The sequence below is a fragment of the Galeopterus variegatus genome, unplaced genomic scaffold (genome assembly GCF_000696425.1).
Source record: "Galeopterus variegatus unplaced genomic scaffold, G_variegatus-3.0.2 Scaffold4359, whole genome shotgun sequence".
In the NCBI taxonomy this organism is placed as follows: Eukaryota; Metazoa; Chordata; class Mammalia; order Dermoptera; family Cynocephalidae; genus Galeopterus; species Galeopterus variegatus.
The window spans coordinates 26,876-43,834 of NW_007730470.1; the positions used below are offsets into that span (position 1 = coordinate 26,876).

At 39.3% G+C, this 16,959-nt stretch overlaps 1 protein-coding gene across 2 annotated transcripts in view; it reads left to right on the forward strand.

The window, feature by feature from the left end:
- LOC103602924 (chromosome unknown open reading frame, human C4orf29) overlaps window positions 1–11,867 on the forward strand; it is a 31,410-nt gene extending 19,543 nt beyond the window's left edge. The window contains exon 8 of one of the 2 annotated variants that reach the window (XM_008587370.1): window positions 1,579–1,810. In XM_008587370.1, coding sequence (XP_008585592.1) covers window positions 1,579–1,597 — 19 coding nt within the window. In that variant the 3' untranslated portion in view covers window positions 1,598–1,810. Of the gene's footprint in view, window positions 1–1,578; window positions 1,811–11,848 lie in introns of those variants that run through there. The other variant, XM_008587371.1, reaches the window with a different exon arrangement.
- The last annotated feature ends 5,092 nt before the right edge of the window (window positions 11,868–16,959 follow it).

The window sequence follows — 16,959 nt, forward strand, 5'->3', positions numbered from 1 at the left end:
AAAAAGAAAAAAAAAAAAAAAAGTGTTTCTCAGAAGTAGAGAGTAGAATAATGGTTACTAGAGGTCGGGAGGGGGAGGGGAAGTGGTGGACTAACGAGTACAAGGCTATGCTATCCTAAATGAATCAATGTACAGCATATGTATGTATTGAAACAACACACTGTACCCCACAAATTCGGTCTTTGCACGCACCAAATGTAAAAGTAAAACAAGCCACTCCTTTATGTGTTCCAGTAGTTTGTGTTAAGTTATTCAGAGCTGATAATATGGGTGAATCAGAGACTATTCAAACGATCGAAAAGGCATATGTGTACCTTTCCTAACCCTCCTCATACCATATACACAAACCCAGATTGCAACCTTAGGCATCAGGAAGTGAAACAAATTCAGATTCATTCTACCAGAGCAAATACCCAGAACTAACTCTAGGAGGCAAATATCTCAGGGCCTTCTCCCTCTCTCCTGTAGTAAACTGTTGCTCTCACACCTGCTCTAAAAACAAAATCTCTGTTTACATCATCATACAAATGTCCAGCTTTAATTTGTTTCCTTTCTCATGGTTTGTTGTAATTTATAAGGAACAGATTCTTCAGCCAAAGAAATAAAAGTGTGTTGGAAAGCCGTCTTCCCAGTATATCAGAAATCATAATCTATTATGAGACTATCAGTTTTAAAGATAATCTTAATATCTTTGTTAGGATGTGGGGAAATGCTTAAACAAGTAGGATACAAAATTAATGTGATCTCATAGTTATTGTTTAACTGGATGAAAGTACAGACATACATTTAAAAAAAAGCCTGGAGGAAATATTTAAAAAGATTAACTGTCGGTGTCTTAGAGTGATAGATTTGACTTCTTTCCCTTTCTGTATTTTTGGACTTTCTGAATATTCTGCAATAAAAATGTATTATTGTGCAATAGGAAAAAAACAAAATAAGCTTTAAAAAAAATCTTATAAAGGGCAAGAATAATTTGTCTATTACTTTCCAATTGAAATATTGAAATACCTAGTGAGGTTAATGTAAGAAACCAAGGCTTTTTTTCTTTTTTTTTTTTTTTGTGACCGGTAAGGGGATCGCAACCCTTGGCTTGGTNTATCAGCCTGTACTGATAGCCTTATATGATATTTCTGCCATTGACTTAATTTGAGAAACATTTATTTCTTTGTTGGATGTGTGGTGAGTTTATAATCTTATAAATTTATACGTTTATAAACTTTAGTTAATTTTCTGCCATGGAAATAAACACTCATGATGTGTAAAATCAATGTTAACTTTGAAATCTAAAAAAATCCTGATTGCTTTGTAGGTAAGTGTTTTTAATAATTAAAACATGTTGAAAAGCAGATAAGATGCCTAAACTGTAAAACTATACCAATGATAAGGTTAGAAAAAAATGCCAAATGTATTTCCCCTACCTAAAAAGTTTCATTGCACAAAAAATGGAAATAACAGAAGACCTACTGCATTCATTGATGGATTCCATGTGTAAGATTTTCTTCTATGCCTGCTCTTTGTTTTGCTAAATTCTGACTTTACTTTAAATTTTTTTTTTCAATTTTGATGGCTGGCCGGTAGGGGGATCCAGAACCCTTGACCTTCGTTTTAACAGCACCACGTTCTAACCAAGTAAGTAACTGGCCAGCCCCTGACTTTAGTCTAAGTACTCAACAGCTTCGGCTTTTTAATTTCAGAATTTAATAGCCATACATGAAATTGACTTATCCTATATAAACTATTTTACAGAAAAGACTTAAAGTTTTATTTGATAACTACTAACTTTTTTAAATGGATTATATGGCTAGATTTGGTGCTTTCTTTTTATGTTAAATTTCTGTTACAGAGCTAAAATATTAGAGAAAAAACTAGAAAATATTTTGGGGTATTAAGTGAAGGTTTGGATCAAGTGTATTTGAATTTTATTTGTTTGAAATCTGTGTTTATTAGTTATTTTAAAATATGTATTCTTAGTCTAGTTAGGATATTTGAATTATGTGCCTTTGCAGCTGCTTTACAGATTTTATTTGTCACTCTAATGCCTATGCCTCTATCATCTTAACTTTTTTTGGGGGGTGGGGGGAGCTGCTGGCCGGTAAGGGGATCTAAACCCTTGACTTTGGGCCGGCCCGGTGGCGCACTGCTACAGTGTGCCGCTTGAGAGTGCGGTGGCGCACCCGCCAAGGGTTCAGATCCCACATACGGACCGGCCGCTCACTGGCTGAGCGAGGTGCGGGTGCAACACCGAGGGTTGCGATCCCGTTGCCAGTCCCGGTCCGGTACGGGCGCGACACTGAGGGTTGCAATCCGTTGCCGGACACGATAAAAGGGAAAAAGGAAAATAAATAAATAAATAAACCCTTGACTTTGTTTTTATAATACCACGCTCTAACCAACTGAGCTAACCGGCCAGCCCCATCATCTTAATTTTTAAGAGCTATTTTAAAATTATTAATGTGAAGTCATTGACGGCAGACAAAATAGTAGCTTCTTTAAAACTACTTTGGCATAACAAACCAACATAGTACAGCTATTTTACACGTTCAGACTAGAACATTTAGTTTTAACTGAAAATACAAAATCTAAAGTTCTTCCACAAAATACTGTTTAAAGATAAAGTAAAACTTACTGTCAGCTGAATTAGTACAATTTTCTTATGTATATAGTGAGGTGATATGATTGAATGCTTTCTGAACAATGGCTTTAGTAAAACCAATACATTTATTATTTCATGTAAACATTTCTTATTAAGCAGTAATGTACTATGTTATATGAATTTCTATCTTTAAAAGAATGAAATTTTGATTGTTTTAATTAACTCTTAGGCATAACTAATTTTTCCTAAATAAAATGTGAAAGTATTTTAAAAATTTCATCACTTAACCAGATGTTTTAAGAATATATCCACAAAACTACCTCAGCTAATTAAGTCAAAGGGCAAAATACCTTTTCTTCGTTTTTTTTTCACTCCCCCTAAAATAGTGGCCAAAATATTCTCATATATGTGTGTATATATGTAGATACATACAAACATGAATATGCATATATACACATTTTGTTTTTCTCTCAGAAATGCTGTCTGCCATTTGTCATTTTGAGGATTAGATACATAAAATGCTAAGGGGCTGGCGGGTTAGCTCTGTGGGCTAAAGCGTGGTGCTGATAACACCAGGGTCCAGGGTTCAATCCCTGTCTGGCCAGCTGCCTCCACTCTCCCCACCCCAAAAAACAGTGGATAGATATATAAAATGCTAGAAATTCATTTAAACCAGAGTTGCAAACTGGTAATCCATCAAGGCCAGTTTGGCCCCCAGTCGTTTTATTTGGTGCATATGTTTCAAAAAATTTGAATTTGAAAAGTCTTTTGATTGGGTGTGCATTCGCCAGTTTGCCACAGTCCACTGGACTCTCTTATATCAGACTACTATATATTTCCTACTCAGCCCTGCAGACATCTAATTTTGAGATCTGTGATTTAGATCTGTCATTAGAAAACATTTCTGGGGCCGGCCTGGTGGCGCACTGCTACAGTGCGCCGCTTGGGAGCGCGGTGGCGCTCCCGCCGAGGATTCGGATCCCACATACAGACCGGTTCCTGCTCACTGGCTGAGCGAGGTGCAGGCGCAGCACCGAGGTTTGCGATCCTGTTGCCGGTCCCGGTCCGGTCCGGGCGCGACACTGAGGGTTGCGATCCGTTGCCGGACATGAAAAAAGACAAAAAGGAAAAAAAAAAAAAGAAAACATTTCTGTACGTCATGATTTGCTAATATTGTAATTACTATTAAATCATTTTAGTATATGCATTGTAGATTGTTTCTTATGAATGTATTTTTTTAATGTGGTGCTTTCTCTCATGTTTATTGAATTGGTAACAGTAACTGAAATTTGAAAAATTATTTCTAAATATTTTATATGTCACAATAAAAGTCTGTTTAAAAAGTTAAGTGTTTTTTCAAGAGGCATTATTGTAAATACAAAAATACATGTCACATTTGATTAATGTACCCAAATTTGAACTCATGATATGTGTTCCCCCTTAGTTATTATACCCTAAACAAGGTAAGGCAGAAATAAGCAAGGCAGGCTCTAGCAGAACAGTATCAGTATCTTTATAACAAGAACCAAATTTTCCCCAAAATGTGTGTGATCTAAGGCAAACAAGCATTTTTTTTTTAATAAAACAAAATTTATTGCTTACAGTTTTTAAACTGAATCAATTGATTATACATATTTTGGGGGTTCAACATTGACGTATGTCAATCAAGTCAATATTGTTAGCATATATATTACAAATCATACTTGTTCTTTATGCCCCTGATCCAATCTTTCCCCATCCCCTCCCCCTCCCCCCTACCTCTGATAACCCTAGATTTCTTCTCTCCTTCTGAAAGAGTAATGGTTACTCTGTTGATTTGTTGCCTAGATGATCTGTCCAGTGCTGAGAGAGGTGTATTCAGGTCCTCCACTATATCATAGAGCAGATGCTTCTTCTATCACTGGAATGGGCTTTGTGGAGAGAAACATCCTCTTTTCTTTGATCTCCGCTGGTGGCTCTGCTTGTGTCAATGCACTTGAGTGACTGGCAGGGCATCTGCATAGTGGTTGTTGTGTCTAGCCACTTTTGCAGCAGCTGTGGCTATTATGGTGATAGTGGTGGACCACCCAGATGGAAGTCGTGTTTTTGGCATGCTCTTTGCCTGGATGTGGGAGGAGGGGTTGATCCCCAGCTTCATCTGTTTTTACATTCTAAGATATTGTTGCAGAGGAGTTCGGTGGGAGGGGGAAAGGGAAGGGGGAAGGAAATAGGGTGGGAGGAGAAAGGAGGGGGGATGTTGTTGAAACCCATGAAACCCCCCTCATTCCTTCAGAGGAGACCAGGGGGCTTCCAGTGGTGGCTTGGCTGTTGCTGGACTGAATGCAGATGTCAGGAGGGTGTGGCTGAAGCCCTTGGCCCCGCACCGCCCTGCCTTGGGAGACCAGGGGGCTTCCAGTGGTGGTTTAGTAGTCATCACTGGGCTGATTACAGATGTCAGGGGATTGTGGCTGAAGCCCTCGGTCCTCCACTGCCCTGGCTCAGGAGCCCAGGCTTTTTCCAGCAGTGGCTCGGTGGTCATTGCTGGGCTACTTGCGGATGTTGGGGGAGCATGGCCAAGGCCCCTCGCTGTCCCAATTTGGGGGCTTGGGGCATTTCCTGCAGTGGCTTGATGGTCATCACTGGACTTGTGGTGAGTGTCTGGGGTCATGGCTGAGACCCCTGGCCCAATGCCCTCCCTGGCTTAGGGGCCCAGGGGGCTTCCAGTCCTTCTAGATTTTATATGTGTTCTTTGGTGATGTGAGACCTTTACTAGTGAATATCAAACTTTGTCTCTGGTCTGTGGGTATTTTGTTTTTTCTTTCAGTTCTGTGTTGGATTATTCACTGTTCCCACCACTTAAATTCTGCTCCTGAACAAATTTGTTGTTCTTTGCTTACTTCTAAAATGGGGGAACTTCCTGTGGGGACCAGCACTTGAGCCCTGTGGTTGAGCTAAATTGCTGCTTTGCTGCTGATTCCCTGGGGAAGGCTTTTTGTGCAGCTCAGGTTTTAATGGTTGACTTTATAGGTACTTCTGGTATCGTGAGATCTGTTGCACCTGGGTTCTGTAGACTCTGGTCTGGGCCTAGTCTTTTCAGCAAACTGCTCCCCCCTGCAGTTCTGTATTCCTGACCAATCTCCACTGAATGGGCCTGTGCTGACTGGAGGGCAGATCAGCTGTCCAACCTGTGCCCAGTGTTCCCCCGGTGGCCCGTCTCCCCCACCGTCCACACTCTAAATACTTCCCATGGGACGGGCCATGCATCAGAACCTTGCAATGACTCACCAGCCTCTGAGTGGCTCCTTTATTCAGTTGTGGCTCCTCACTCCTATGTGGGTCCACGGGAACCCTGTTAGTGGTCCTGCTGTCCTGAGTGCCACCAAGGCCTTTTTCTCCCCTGCAGCTTCCAAGCAACGTCATAGGAAGGACACAGCTGTGGCTTTTGCAAGTTCTTGCTCTGTGCGCTCACCAGGGCCAGACTTGAAGTGGCCAGGATCTGAAATGATAGGAGCAGTCCTTTCTTTCTCTCCTTGTGGCTTCTCCTGCCTTCATGTACTCTGTAGGTCTCTCTTCCTCTTCACCTGAGCTCTAGCAGCCCCAGCTTGGCTGTCGTTGCTTTTTAATAGTTGTAAATTGGTTGATTGTGGGAGAGGGTGACATTGGATACCATCTATTCTGCCACCTTAACTGGAAGTCCTCAGTAAATATTTTTTAGGTGAATGAAATGATGACCAAATTAATGGACTTAAATGCAATGCATGTAAATCTGTCTATTTAGTGCCTGGCTCTGAGGGTGCAAGTCTGGGTTTGTGAGTGTGATAACCATTATGGTCCTTGTCCTCTAGAAATACAGTCAGGATTCTCATGTTGCAGTTCTTGGTTTTTAAAAGTACCTTTAGAGGAAAGGCCAGAGCCCCCTCTGCACTTGCCCCTGTAACTGATCCCTGTGGTGAGCTGCAAAACTGGGGAGGGGGTGAATCCTGAAGTCAAAGAGTGTAGATACAGGAAGGGGTGAAGAATCAGCATCAATAATTCAATCTACTATAGTCCATTCTCTTGGCCACATTTATTCATGTCCCCCCACATGGAAAACACTTATCCCCAAGACCCCCAAAAGTCTCATCAAAGCATGGCCTCAAGATCCTCTGTATCAGGTCTGGATGTGGCTCCTCTTGATTGATCAACCTGTGATCTAAAAAATAAGTCATCTACCATGTAGCCCAACTCTCCCTCCCACATAGCATACCTGATGAAACAGGGACAGGATAACTGCAGTTCACACTCCTGTTCAGAAAAGGGGAGAATGGGGATTCAGAGACTATTAATTCATGGCAATTCTATAGTCCTTCATGGCAAATATTGGGCAAATACTCTGGCATAAGGAATATTCCTTGATTAGGCCCACATTCTACTCCGTGAGGTTGATTCTCTAGTCCATTGTCCTTCACAGCTCTTGGCTCTGCTCTCTGAAAGCCCTTCCTTGTCTGTCAGCATTTTGGGCCACTTCTAAGAACATTGGAGAATGTTACTTTTGAGCAGTTGAACACCTTTCTTAGCCTGATTCCTCCCTGAAGAAAGACACAGGGGTAGATGTCTTTTTACCTCTTGAATGGTCTTAATCCCCTTAACCTGAGATAATCAGTGTTACCCATGCACCTACCTCAAACACTTTATGGGTTTTCTATGTATTGTTTCCATGTAACTCCATGTGCCGAATGCCACACACCCACAATTATTTTCAGTCCTGCCTCTCTCTCTTGATTTAATTACTTTGGGTATATCAGTCTTCTGTGGGACCAAGCCCTTAAGCTTTCTGTGAGTTCTTTTGACCAGCTGAGAGCATCTCCTAGATGGTACCTTACTATTTTTAGAGAGTTAATAAAAGGTGTTATAACCACAAAGAAAAAAAAAAAAGTACCTTTAAAAAGAAATGTGCATTTGGTCAATCTTTTCCTCCTGTTCTCTGGAATTCGGTTCCAGAAGGGACATACGTGACTGCCTACTTTCTGATATGAAAACCTAAAGACCTGGCAGGTGTCAACTCACAGCAAAATGACCAGACCATTTTGGTAAAATATAACTATATTTGCCATTTAACCACTTTTAGTGTACAATTCAGTGTTGTTAATTACATTCACAATGTTATGCAACCTTCGCCGGTATTTCCAAAACTTTTTCACCACCCTACCTAAATCATTTTTTAAATATTTCTTTTAAATTGATGGCAATACTAACTCTTCTCAGTTCTACCACTGGTCAGAGTACTCCTGTGTGTTTTAAGCATCTCAACATATGTGCTTCATCCTAACTTTTGTTAGAATTCATGTCACTCCTAACACTTCCTATCCCTAACTAATTTCATGTTCTTCAACACTCATTAAATACAACTTTTAGAACAGATGCACACCACAAGACTATGCTTTATCTTCTCAGCTTAATTTTGTTGACTTAATTTCCACCAATAACTTAATAACCTCTAAATTCAACATAGCGGTATCTGGAAACTAAAAATATCCAAAAATTAAACTCATTTTCCATGCTACCACCCCAGAGTTTCCCAGCTTCTCCCAATCTTTTCCTTTTTTTTTTTTTTTTTTTTTTTTGGCAGCTGATCAGTAAAGGGATTAAATCCTATAGCTTGGTGTTACCAGCACCACTCTCTAACCAACTGAGCTAACAGACCAGCCCTGGAAGGAACATCTTTGGCCCTTCACTTTTCCTCTTCCTCTGTATTCATTCAGTTCTCAAGTCCTGCTAATTTTTTTTCCCAAATACTTCAATAATCTACTGCTCCTTTCCAAACTCACTGCCAGAGATTTAGGGTAGGATTTTTCTTTTTTTTCTTTTTTCCCCTTTTTGTCTTTTTTATTGACCGGTAACGGGATCGCAACCCTCGGTGTTGCGCCCGCACCGCGCTCAGCCAGTGAGCGGGAACTGGTCTCCACATGGGATCCGAACCCTCGGCGGGAGCACCGGGCTGGCCCTAGGGTAGGATTTTAATGTCTCTTCTCAGTGACTACAATATCTTCTTTAAAAATAATTTTGCAGGGCTGGCCCGGTGGCGCACTGCTACAGTGCGCCGCTTGGGAAGCGCGGCGGCGCTCCCGCTGAGGGTTCGGATCCCACATACAGACCGGTTCCCGCTCACTGGCTGAGCGAGGGGCGGGCACAGCACCGAGGGTTGTGATCCCGTTGCCGGTCCCGGTCCGGTGCGGGCACGACACTGAGGGTTGCGGTCCGTTGCCGGACAAGAAAAAAGACAAAAAAAAAGGGAAAAAAAATAAAATAAAAATAATAATAATTTTGCAAAATAAAACAAGGTAATATATGCACATAATTAAAGTAAATAGTATTACTAGCTAATACACAGAATCCAACATAGTTCTCAGCAATACTTGACATCAATTATAAACATCAATATTGTTATTGTATTGTACACCACAAACTACATTTTCCTTCACCCTTAAGAATGAAATTGTGTTACAGTTTTTGGCTCAAATATACATATTACTGTGTCTAAGTAAATATTGGTCACTACTGAGTTAAGCATATTCTAGTACAATTACTTTATTGAATAATTTTGTTTTCTTGTAAATTGCTTAGTTTCCTACACACTTAAGACTTCACTTTTTCCTAAGTGTTGTAAAAAGATGGGCCAAGTAGACAATGATTTTTCTAGACTCTCATATCATGTACCACTTCCCTTTTTTCCCCTGATGACATCTCTCTGCCAATTCTCTCCCAACTGTCTTTCCTCTAGTACTAAGTGTACTTACATCCTTCTCTTGTGTTGAATCGTGTTTTCTGGCTCCTCTCACTTCCTTTCTTTTGGTTTTCTCCCTAGTTTGGGAGCAGCACATTCTCTAGTAGCATTCCAAGAAAGGAGTTATGAGAAGTAATTTTGAAGTTTGCATATCTGAAAATTATTTATTTTTTTCCACTTTTAATTGATAGTTCGGCAGAATATTGACCTCTAGATTGAAACCATCTCTCTCAGAATTTTAAAAGTATTACTCCACTGTCTTTTAGCATTTGAAGTTGTTGGTAAGAACTGTAATGTCATTTTAGTTATAGTTTTTTGGAACACTTTTTTTTAAGAGCTTTTTCTAACTTTGTGTCCTGAAATTTCATGATGATATGCCTTCATGTCTGCAGTGCTCAAGTCCTGCTAATTTTTTTCACAAAACAGTGTAACAGATACCAATGAACCCATTACTGTGATTTAAGAGGTATTAAACCTTTGCTGCAGACCTCCAGATGTCTTTTTTTAAAGAAATGACAGATATATATGCATCAACTAGCAAACCAACCTCTGATATACAACAGAAACTACAGGAAATGCAAGAAGTAGCTAGAAACACACTAATAATAGGAGACTAACAAACCACTCTCAGTATAAGATAGGTGCAATTGACTAAATATTTATGTCCCCCCAAATTCATGTTAAAGCCCTAATTCCCAATGTAATGTTATTTGGAAGTATGGCCTTTGTGAGGTAATTAGGATTAAATTAGGTCATGGGGATGGGAGGCTCATAACAGAATTAATGTAATTGTATACATTTTTGAAATACAATATATTTTAAGTACATTCATACTGTGTGCAGTGATCATATCAGGGTGCCTAGTATATCATCATCTCCAACATTTGTCACTTCTTTGTGTTAGGAACATTCAACATCCTCTTGACTAGCTACTCAGAGATACACAGTACTTTGTTGTTAACTGTAGCCATGATTATTTTTAAATAAACAAAATTTGTATGGTTTTGAATGACCCATAAGCAGTATGCATTTGCCAGTTTCTAAGTGATCCATCTGCTGCAGAGGAACCATAACATGATCTGCATACTCTCTCTATCAGAAATGGTATATTTGGTGAGCAATAATGACGAAGAACAATGGCACAAATAGAACAAACTATTCTTAGAATGTATTTTGGTACTTCCATTGGATGTGAGTATGAATTCACCTTCCAAACAGGGCAGAACTTAGATTCAAAACCACTTAGCAGGATCTAGAATTTGTCAGCTTTTAATTAATAGTCTCATATACTATAATTTCCTTGCACTGATATGGAAAGAATCATATGATACGGAAAGAATTATTGATTGAAATAAAGCTACAGAATATAATGTACAGAATGCAAAAAATGAAGGATATATAAATATATGTACAAAAAATTTTGAAAGAGAGTATAAGGAACTTTTACTGCTTCTGGAGAGTGAGAATAGAAGGGACAAATTAAACTATTCAATTAATGATCTTTGTTGTTTAAAAATGTTGCCATACCATGTATTATTTCAAATAAATGTAAAAAAAAATGCAGTCATTTTTGTTCTTTTCCTTGAGATTAATGGTTTATGATTGTAGTAGTCCATTTGTGTTGCTTATAACAAAATACATGGAACTGGGTAATTTATAAAGAAAAATGAAATTTATTGCTTACAGTTTCTGAGGCTGGGAAATCCAATGTCCATCTGGTGGTGGCAACAGTGACTTGGGTCACACATTGCAAGGTGGTGGAAGCTGAGAGCGAGCAGAGAAAGTGAGACAGACTCTCCTCTTCTTTTAAAGCCCTCAGAACCATGCCCCTGACCACCATTTTTAATCCATTCACTACTGCATGGCCCTACAATCCAATCACCTCTTCAAGGCTCCCCCTTTCAATTACCATAGTAGGATTTCCCACCCTCTTAACAGTAACTGTGGGCACTAAGTTTCTACTACGTAAAACTTGGGGTACACAATTTAAGCTTCAGTGAGTTTTGGAGGGACATAATTCAATCTGCTGCAATGATAAATTTCTACAACTGGGATTATTAGGTCAAAATCCCTAAATATTTATTTCTATGGTTCTTGAAACCTTGTGCCAAACAGGAAAATATAGTTTGCTCGTCATAGATGCAGCCCATCATCAAGTGTTTATTTCTGCATACTGTCTGGTATTCTGATAAATATTTTTCCTGTAAAAAATTGGCAAAACCTTTCCACAATATTGCTCATCTGCCCTATTTCTTAGTTGCCTGTCTTCTACAGCAGGTGAAACTCAGCCATATCAGAAAAAATAACAAAAGAGAAATAAACTGATGTGTTACTTTTTGAAAGCCTCCCTAAAACCGGGACAAACCAATGTATCTTTAAAAAAATTTCTTTTTTTTTAAAGTTGTAGAATTGGTTGTATAGTACTGTATATTAAGAAAAACCTTAGGAAAAAAGATACATATATTTGCAAAGCAGAATGTTTTAACTTTGAGAATGTTATTTGTACCTCTAAGGAACTGAAAGAATTGAGACTGATAAAGGATTCTGAGAAGAGGGCAATCTTGGCTTCCGGTCAGGATGGTGGAATAGATGGTCCTCAGAGTCACTCTCTCCCACAAGTCAACCAATTTACAACTATAAAAAAGCAATGACAGCCAAGCTGGGGCTGCTGGGGCTCAGGGGAAGAGGAAGAGAGATGTATGGAGTGGGCCTCAGCCATGTACCCCCAACCCCCACAACCAGCCCAGTGATGACCACCGAGCCACGACAGGAAGGGCCCCAGTTTCTGAGCTAGGCTGGTGTGGGGTGAGGGCTTTTGCCACACCCCCCTGATATCTGTACCCAGCCCGGCAATGACCAATCACTCCTGGAAGCCCCCTGCTCTCCCCAGTGGGAATGAGGGGCGTGTCACGGGCCTCAATCCTGCCTCTCCTTCTTCCTTCTTCCATCCCATTTCCTTCCCCTGTCTGCTCTCCCTCTCCTTCCCAACTGCTCCACAACATCATAGAACATAAAAAAAAAAAATCTGTAGAAAAAACTCAAAAAAAGGCAATCTTGTACTATCTGAATGTGACAATTTATTAGCTAAAGAATAAATACTAATCATAAGTAATATATTACTTGTAGAAATATCAAAACAAAACTGATTTTAGTTAAAAATTAGTATGAAAATGGAAATTAGGGACTGGCTAGTTAGCTCAGTTGGTTAGAGCGTGGTGTTCTCACTCACCTGTGGAAGCTAAAAAAATTGATCTCAGAAAGAGTACAATAGTCTTTACTAGAGACTAGTAAGTAGAGGGAGGAGAAGGGGATGGTGAGAGGGTAGCCAATGAATACAAAATTATAGAGATAGGAAGAATAAGATCTAAAGTGCTATAGCAATACAGGGAGAATACAGTCAACAGCAAATTACTATATAACTTCGAGTAGCTAATTGAGAGGATGTTGAACATTCCCAACACAAAGAGGTGACAAATGTTTGAGGTATGGATATGCTGCATACTCTGATACAATCATTGTATACTATAGAAATGTACTCGAATATCACATTGTACTCCATAAGTATATACAATTATTACGGGTCAGTTAAGAAAAAATTTTAAAAAATAGAAGCAGATTAGAGGTTACCAGAAATGTGGGGTGGGGGGTAGGGTGGAGGAATAATGAGAAATTATTGCTTAACAGGTACAGAGTTCCATGTTTAGGATGAGGAAAAAGTTTTGGAAATAGATAGAGGTAGCAGTCATACTGCATTGTGAATGTAATTAGTTCTATACAATTGAATATTTTGTAGTCTGAAATCAAGGCTGTGGAGGCAGAAATAATTTTATAAAGGTTTATTGAAAGCCAAGCTTGAGGACTGACCCAGGAACCACAAGCCAACAGAGTTGGAAAGTGCTCCAAAGTCTACTGCAAGTAAAGGCTTTTCTATAAGAGAGTTTCAAGAGGGAGGGGGAAGTTCCAAGCACAGCTGTCCCTTTTCTCATGGAACACAAGAATCACCATCATTTACTGATTACAACATGGGAACCAAAAGTGTGTGTGTGCAACCTGGAAGCAGAAACTGCATGCTTCACCTATTAGCAATACCTAAATGGCTTATCCAGAACCAATAGGTCTGCCCAGTTAGCTCATTTGGTTAGAGCATGGTGCTAGTAACACCAAGGTCAAGGATTTGGATCCCCATACTGGCCGACCGCTCCCTCTCCCACACAAAAAAACAAAACTAAACAAAAGGTCAAGGATTTGGATCCCCATACTGGCCGACCGCTCCCTCTCCCACACAAAAAAACAAAACAAAACCCGACCGCTCCCTCTCCCACACAAAAAAACAAAACTAAACAAAAAACCCCAATCAAACCAGAAACAACATGTTATATATTAATAAATCAGCAGTTTTAACCACATACATTGTTTATCTTAAGAACAAGATGTCCACATTGAATTTATGAAACTTATCCCAAGAAAGTGAGTTTTGGAAAATCTGCTTCATTTTGATTGTTTCATTAGTTCAAAAAATGTTTAAAGGCTGTTCTCCTATGGAGCAGGCAGCCATGGCGCCCAGCCAGAGGGACATGATCCTGAAGCCCCACGTCCACAAGGACTGGCAGTAGCACATGGCCATGTGGTACAAGCAGCCAGACAGGAACATCCACAGAGCAAGGCCCACCAGGTAAATGCACACCGCCTTGCCCTACGCCCTGCCTCAGGCCATGCAGCCCAGTGTAGGCCAGCAGGGGCGCCAGCCTGGAGGAGCTGAGGGTGGCCAGCATCCACAAGCAGTCAGCCAGCCCTGACATTATTATTATTATTATTTTTTAACTGTAGGTTATAATCTCTACCTAGGTCAAGAAATTTAGTGCTTTTTAAAAAAAGTAAAATGAAACTGAATAGATCACTTAAGGATATATTCATATAGTAAGACAAGCACTGCTTTGTGGAACTTTGCTTCAATAATACGTACTGTAATGAGGTGTGAAAGCCACTGCACTATGCATTTTGCTGCTTTGCGTAATTCCTGAAATGACTGCTTCACTAGTGTATCTCCAGGATGTAGCCCAGTAACTGGACCATAGTAAGCACTCAGTGAATATTTATTAATTGATTAAAACAAGCCATGATAGGTATTAAGAAGTTGATAAAAACTTTTCCCTAATTTTTCTACAAAGTTCATTTTTTCTTATGTCTGCCATTGAAGTTCATATTAACTTGAATTTAAAGATCACATTTACTTTGTAACAGTATTCACAAGATTATACTAATACTAAATATGACTGGATAGTAGGAAATATTCAGAAAGGTTACTGACCTCTCCTACACTCTATTGTTTGAAAATCCCTGTTTTTTGAAAACTAGAAAAGAGAAAAGGTTACGCTTCCTTCAGCATACTTAATATTATTTTTTTTAAAGATTAAATATTACTATTATTTCTGTTACTCCAAACCATTGTAAAAGAAGAAAGACTAGTGTGGCAGGAAAGGCAGACAGATTTGAGTATCAATCCTAGCTCTGCTATTACAGGGTTAGAGTTCTTCGCCAATACACAAACTTTTGAGAGCTTTAGTTCCTACTTCTGTAAAACTGGTCTATTAGAACTATCTAAGAGAGCTACATAATTTCTACTTAGGGGTTTAGGAACAGCAATTTGGTTGGAAGTAAGCCTAGGTTTGACTTGAAACTATGTTTGCACATCAAGTACAGTATTTTTTTTTTTTTTTTTTTTTTTTTTTTCATATTTGTACCATACAGGTCAGTAAAAAAAAGAGCAACATTTTCTATACTTTTTTCCCCCTTTGTTGCTGGCTGGTATGTTATAAGGCTGTGCTCTGACCCACTGAGCTAACCGGTCAGCCCNTAAAGTTTTTTTTTTTTTTTTTTTTTTTTTTTTTACATATTTGTACCATACAGGTCAGTAAAAAAAAGAGCAACATTTTCTATACTTTTTTCCCCCTTTGTTGCTGGCTGGTATGTTATAAGGCTGTGCTCTGACCCACTGAGCTAACCGGTCAGCCCATATTAAAGGTGCTTTTATTCTCACTTTAGGTAAGACTGAATATGTCAACTGTATTTATGGAAAGGGGGGTTCTGATGAAAATTATGGGGGAAGGGTACAAAGCCTATCAGGTATACATTAGCACTGACCCTGCCTTTTAGGTTACAGACAATAGGAATTATTTAGCATTAAAAGCTATTATTATGATAAACAGGGCGCAAGGCTCTGAACTTGGAAGTAAGGATGGTTCAGTATATCTTAAAAAACTGCTCTTCTTAAAAGTGGTTATTTTGTTGGAAGTTAAAAAAATCTCTGGGTTCAGTTTTATCTTCTCCTTGGACTGTAGGTCTTTGAAAGATTATATCTAATGCATTCTTTGTAACTTCTCTAGCATCCAGTACAGCTCTTTGCACACTGGGATTTTGCCAGCCTGAACCAAAATTGCACTGGTTATATCAGAGGACCTTGAAGTTCTCACAGTACTTCAATTTCCTGAGACACCAGGGGAAGGGGGAGGAGGAATGGGTTCAATCATCTGAAGATATATTAGCATACTTTAAACAGGAAAAACAGGATTCATCCTTTAAAGGCTCATTTGAACAATGTGATCATCAAGTTTGTAAAAGGAGAATTACTTTATGTTTCCTAACTTCCGAAGGCCTAGAGAATCATTCTTCCTTTCAAAAGATAACCCTATACCTATTCTCTAGATTTGTTTTCCATTGCAAAAAGAAAAAAAAAGTCAGACCTTTAACAGCAGTAGTTCAGTAAAATTAAGGTCACTAAATTTAAAAGCAGTAAAAATAGGAAGCATTATTGAACTAGGGACTTTGGTAAGCATTTTACACATATTATCTCATGTAATCCTCATAACAATTTTATCAATTAGGCCTTAGTGGAGGCAGAGAGGCCAACTAAGAGGCTGTAATACTATTGGCAACGGAGACAAAAGCAGAAGGATGTGACAATTAGAAAGTATAATCTATTGGTCTTGAATGCCTAGAACATTACCTGGAAGAAGCTTGATAAATATTTATAAATGAATGAAATAGCTATGGAGGGTGAGAGAAAGGGGTTGGTGTGAATGGTTTATGGATTGGAAGGTGGTGCCATTCACTAAGATAGAGAAAAGGGATGAAAACCTGGTTAAAGGATGCTACCTCTCATACGTGCTTACTGGAAACTGGTTCTCCTCACACCCCCTTTGCGTACATGGCAATGTTTTGAACCAAATAATTTGTTCCTCCAGGTCAGGTAGACACACTACTCAAGGGCAAATAATCCTTAGGTTGGCTAATGACTTGAATGATTTGGCTAGAAAAAATAAGTAGAGCCAGTTTTGTACTTGATTTCGATCTGAGAGAGGAAGAATCTGGCAAGTAGATACAGAGGCAGAATCAGGTGACAAAGTGGAGGTTTGCAATGGCAAATTGGGTCAGTCAGGATCCCAGCTAAAATCAGATGGAATGTTCAAACTTCATAATCTGAAGTTACTCAAAGGAACCATTTATAGAAAAGTAGGCAAGAGTTAGGGGAACAAGGGATAATGCCGTACCCTAAGGGCTGGCAGTTATTGCACCTGGGCCTTGTTGAATCAAACTAAAATGTTTTGGCCTGAGAAAGTCTCTCACT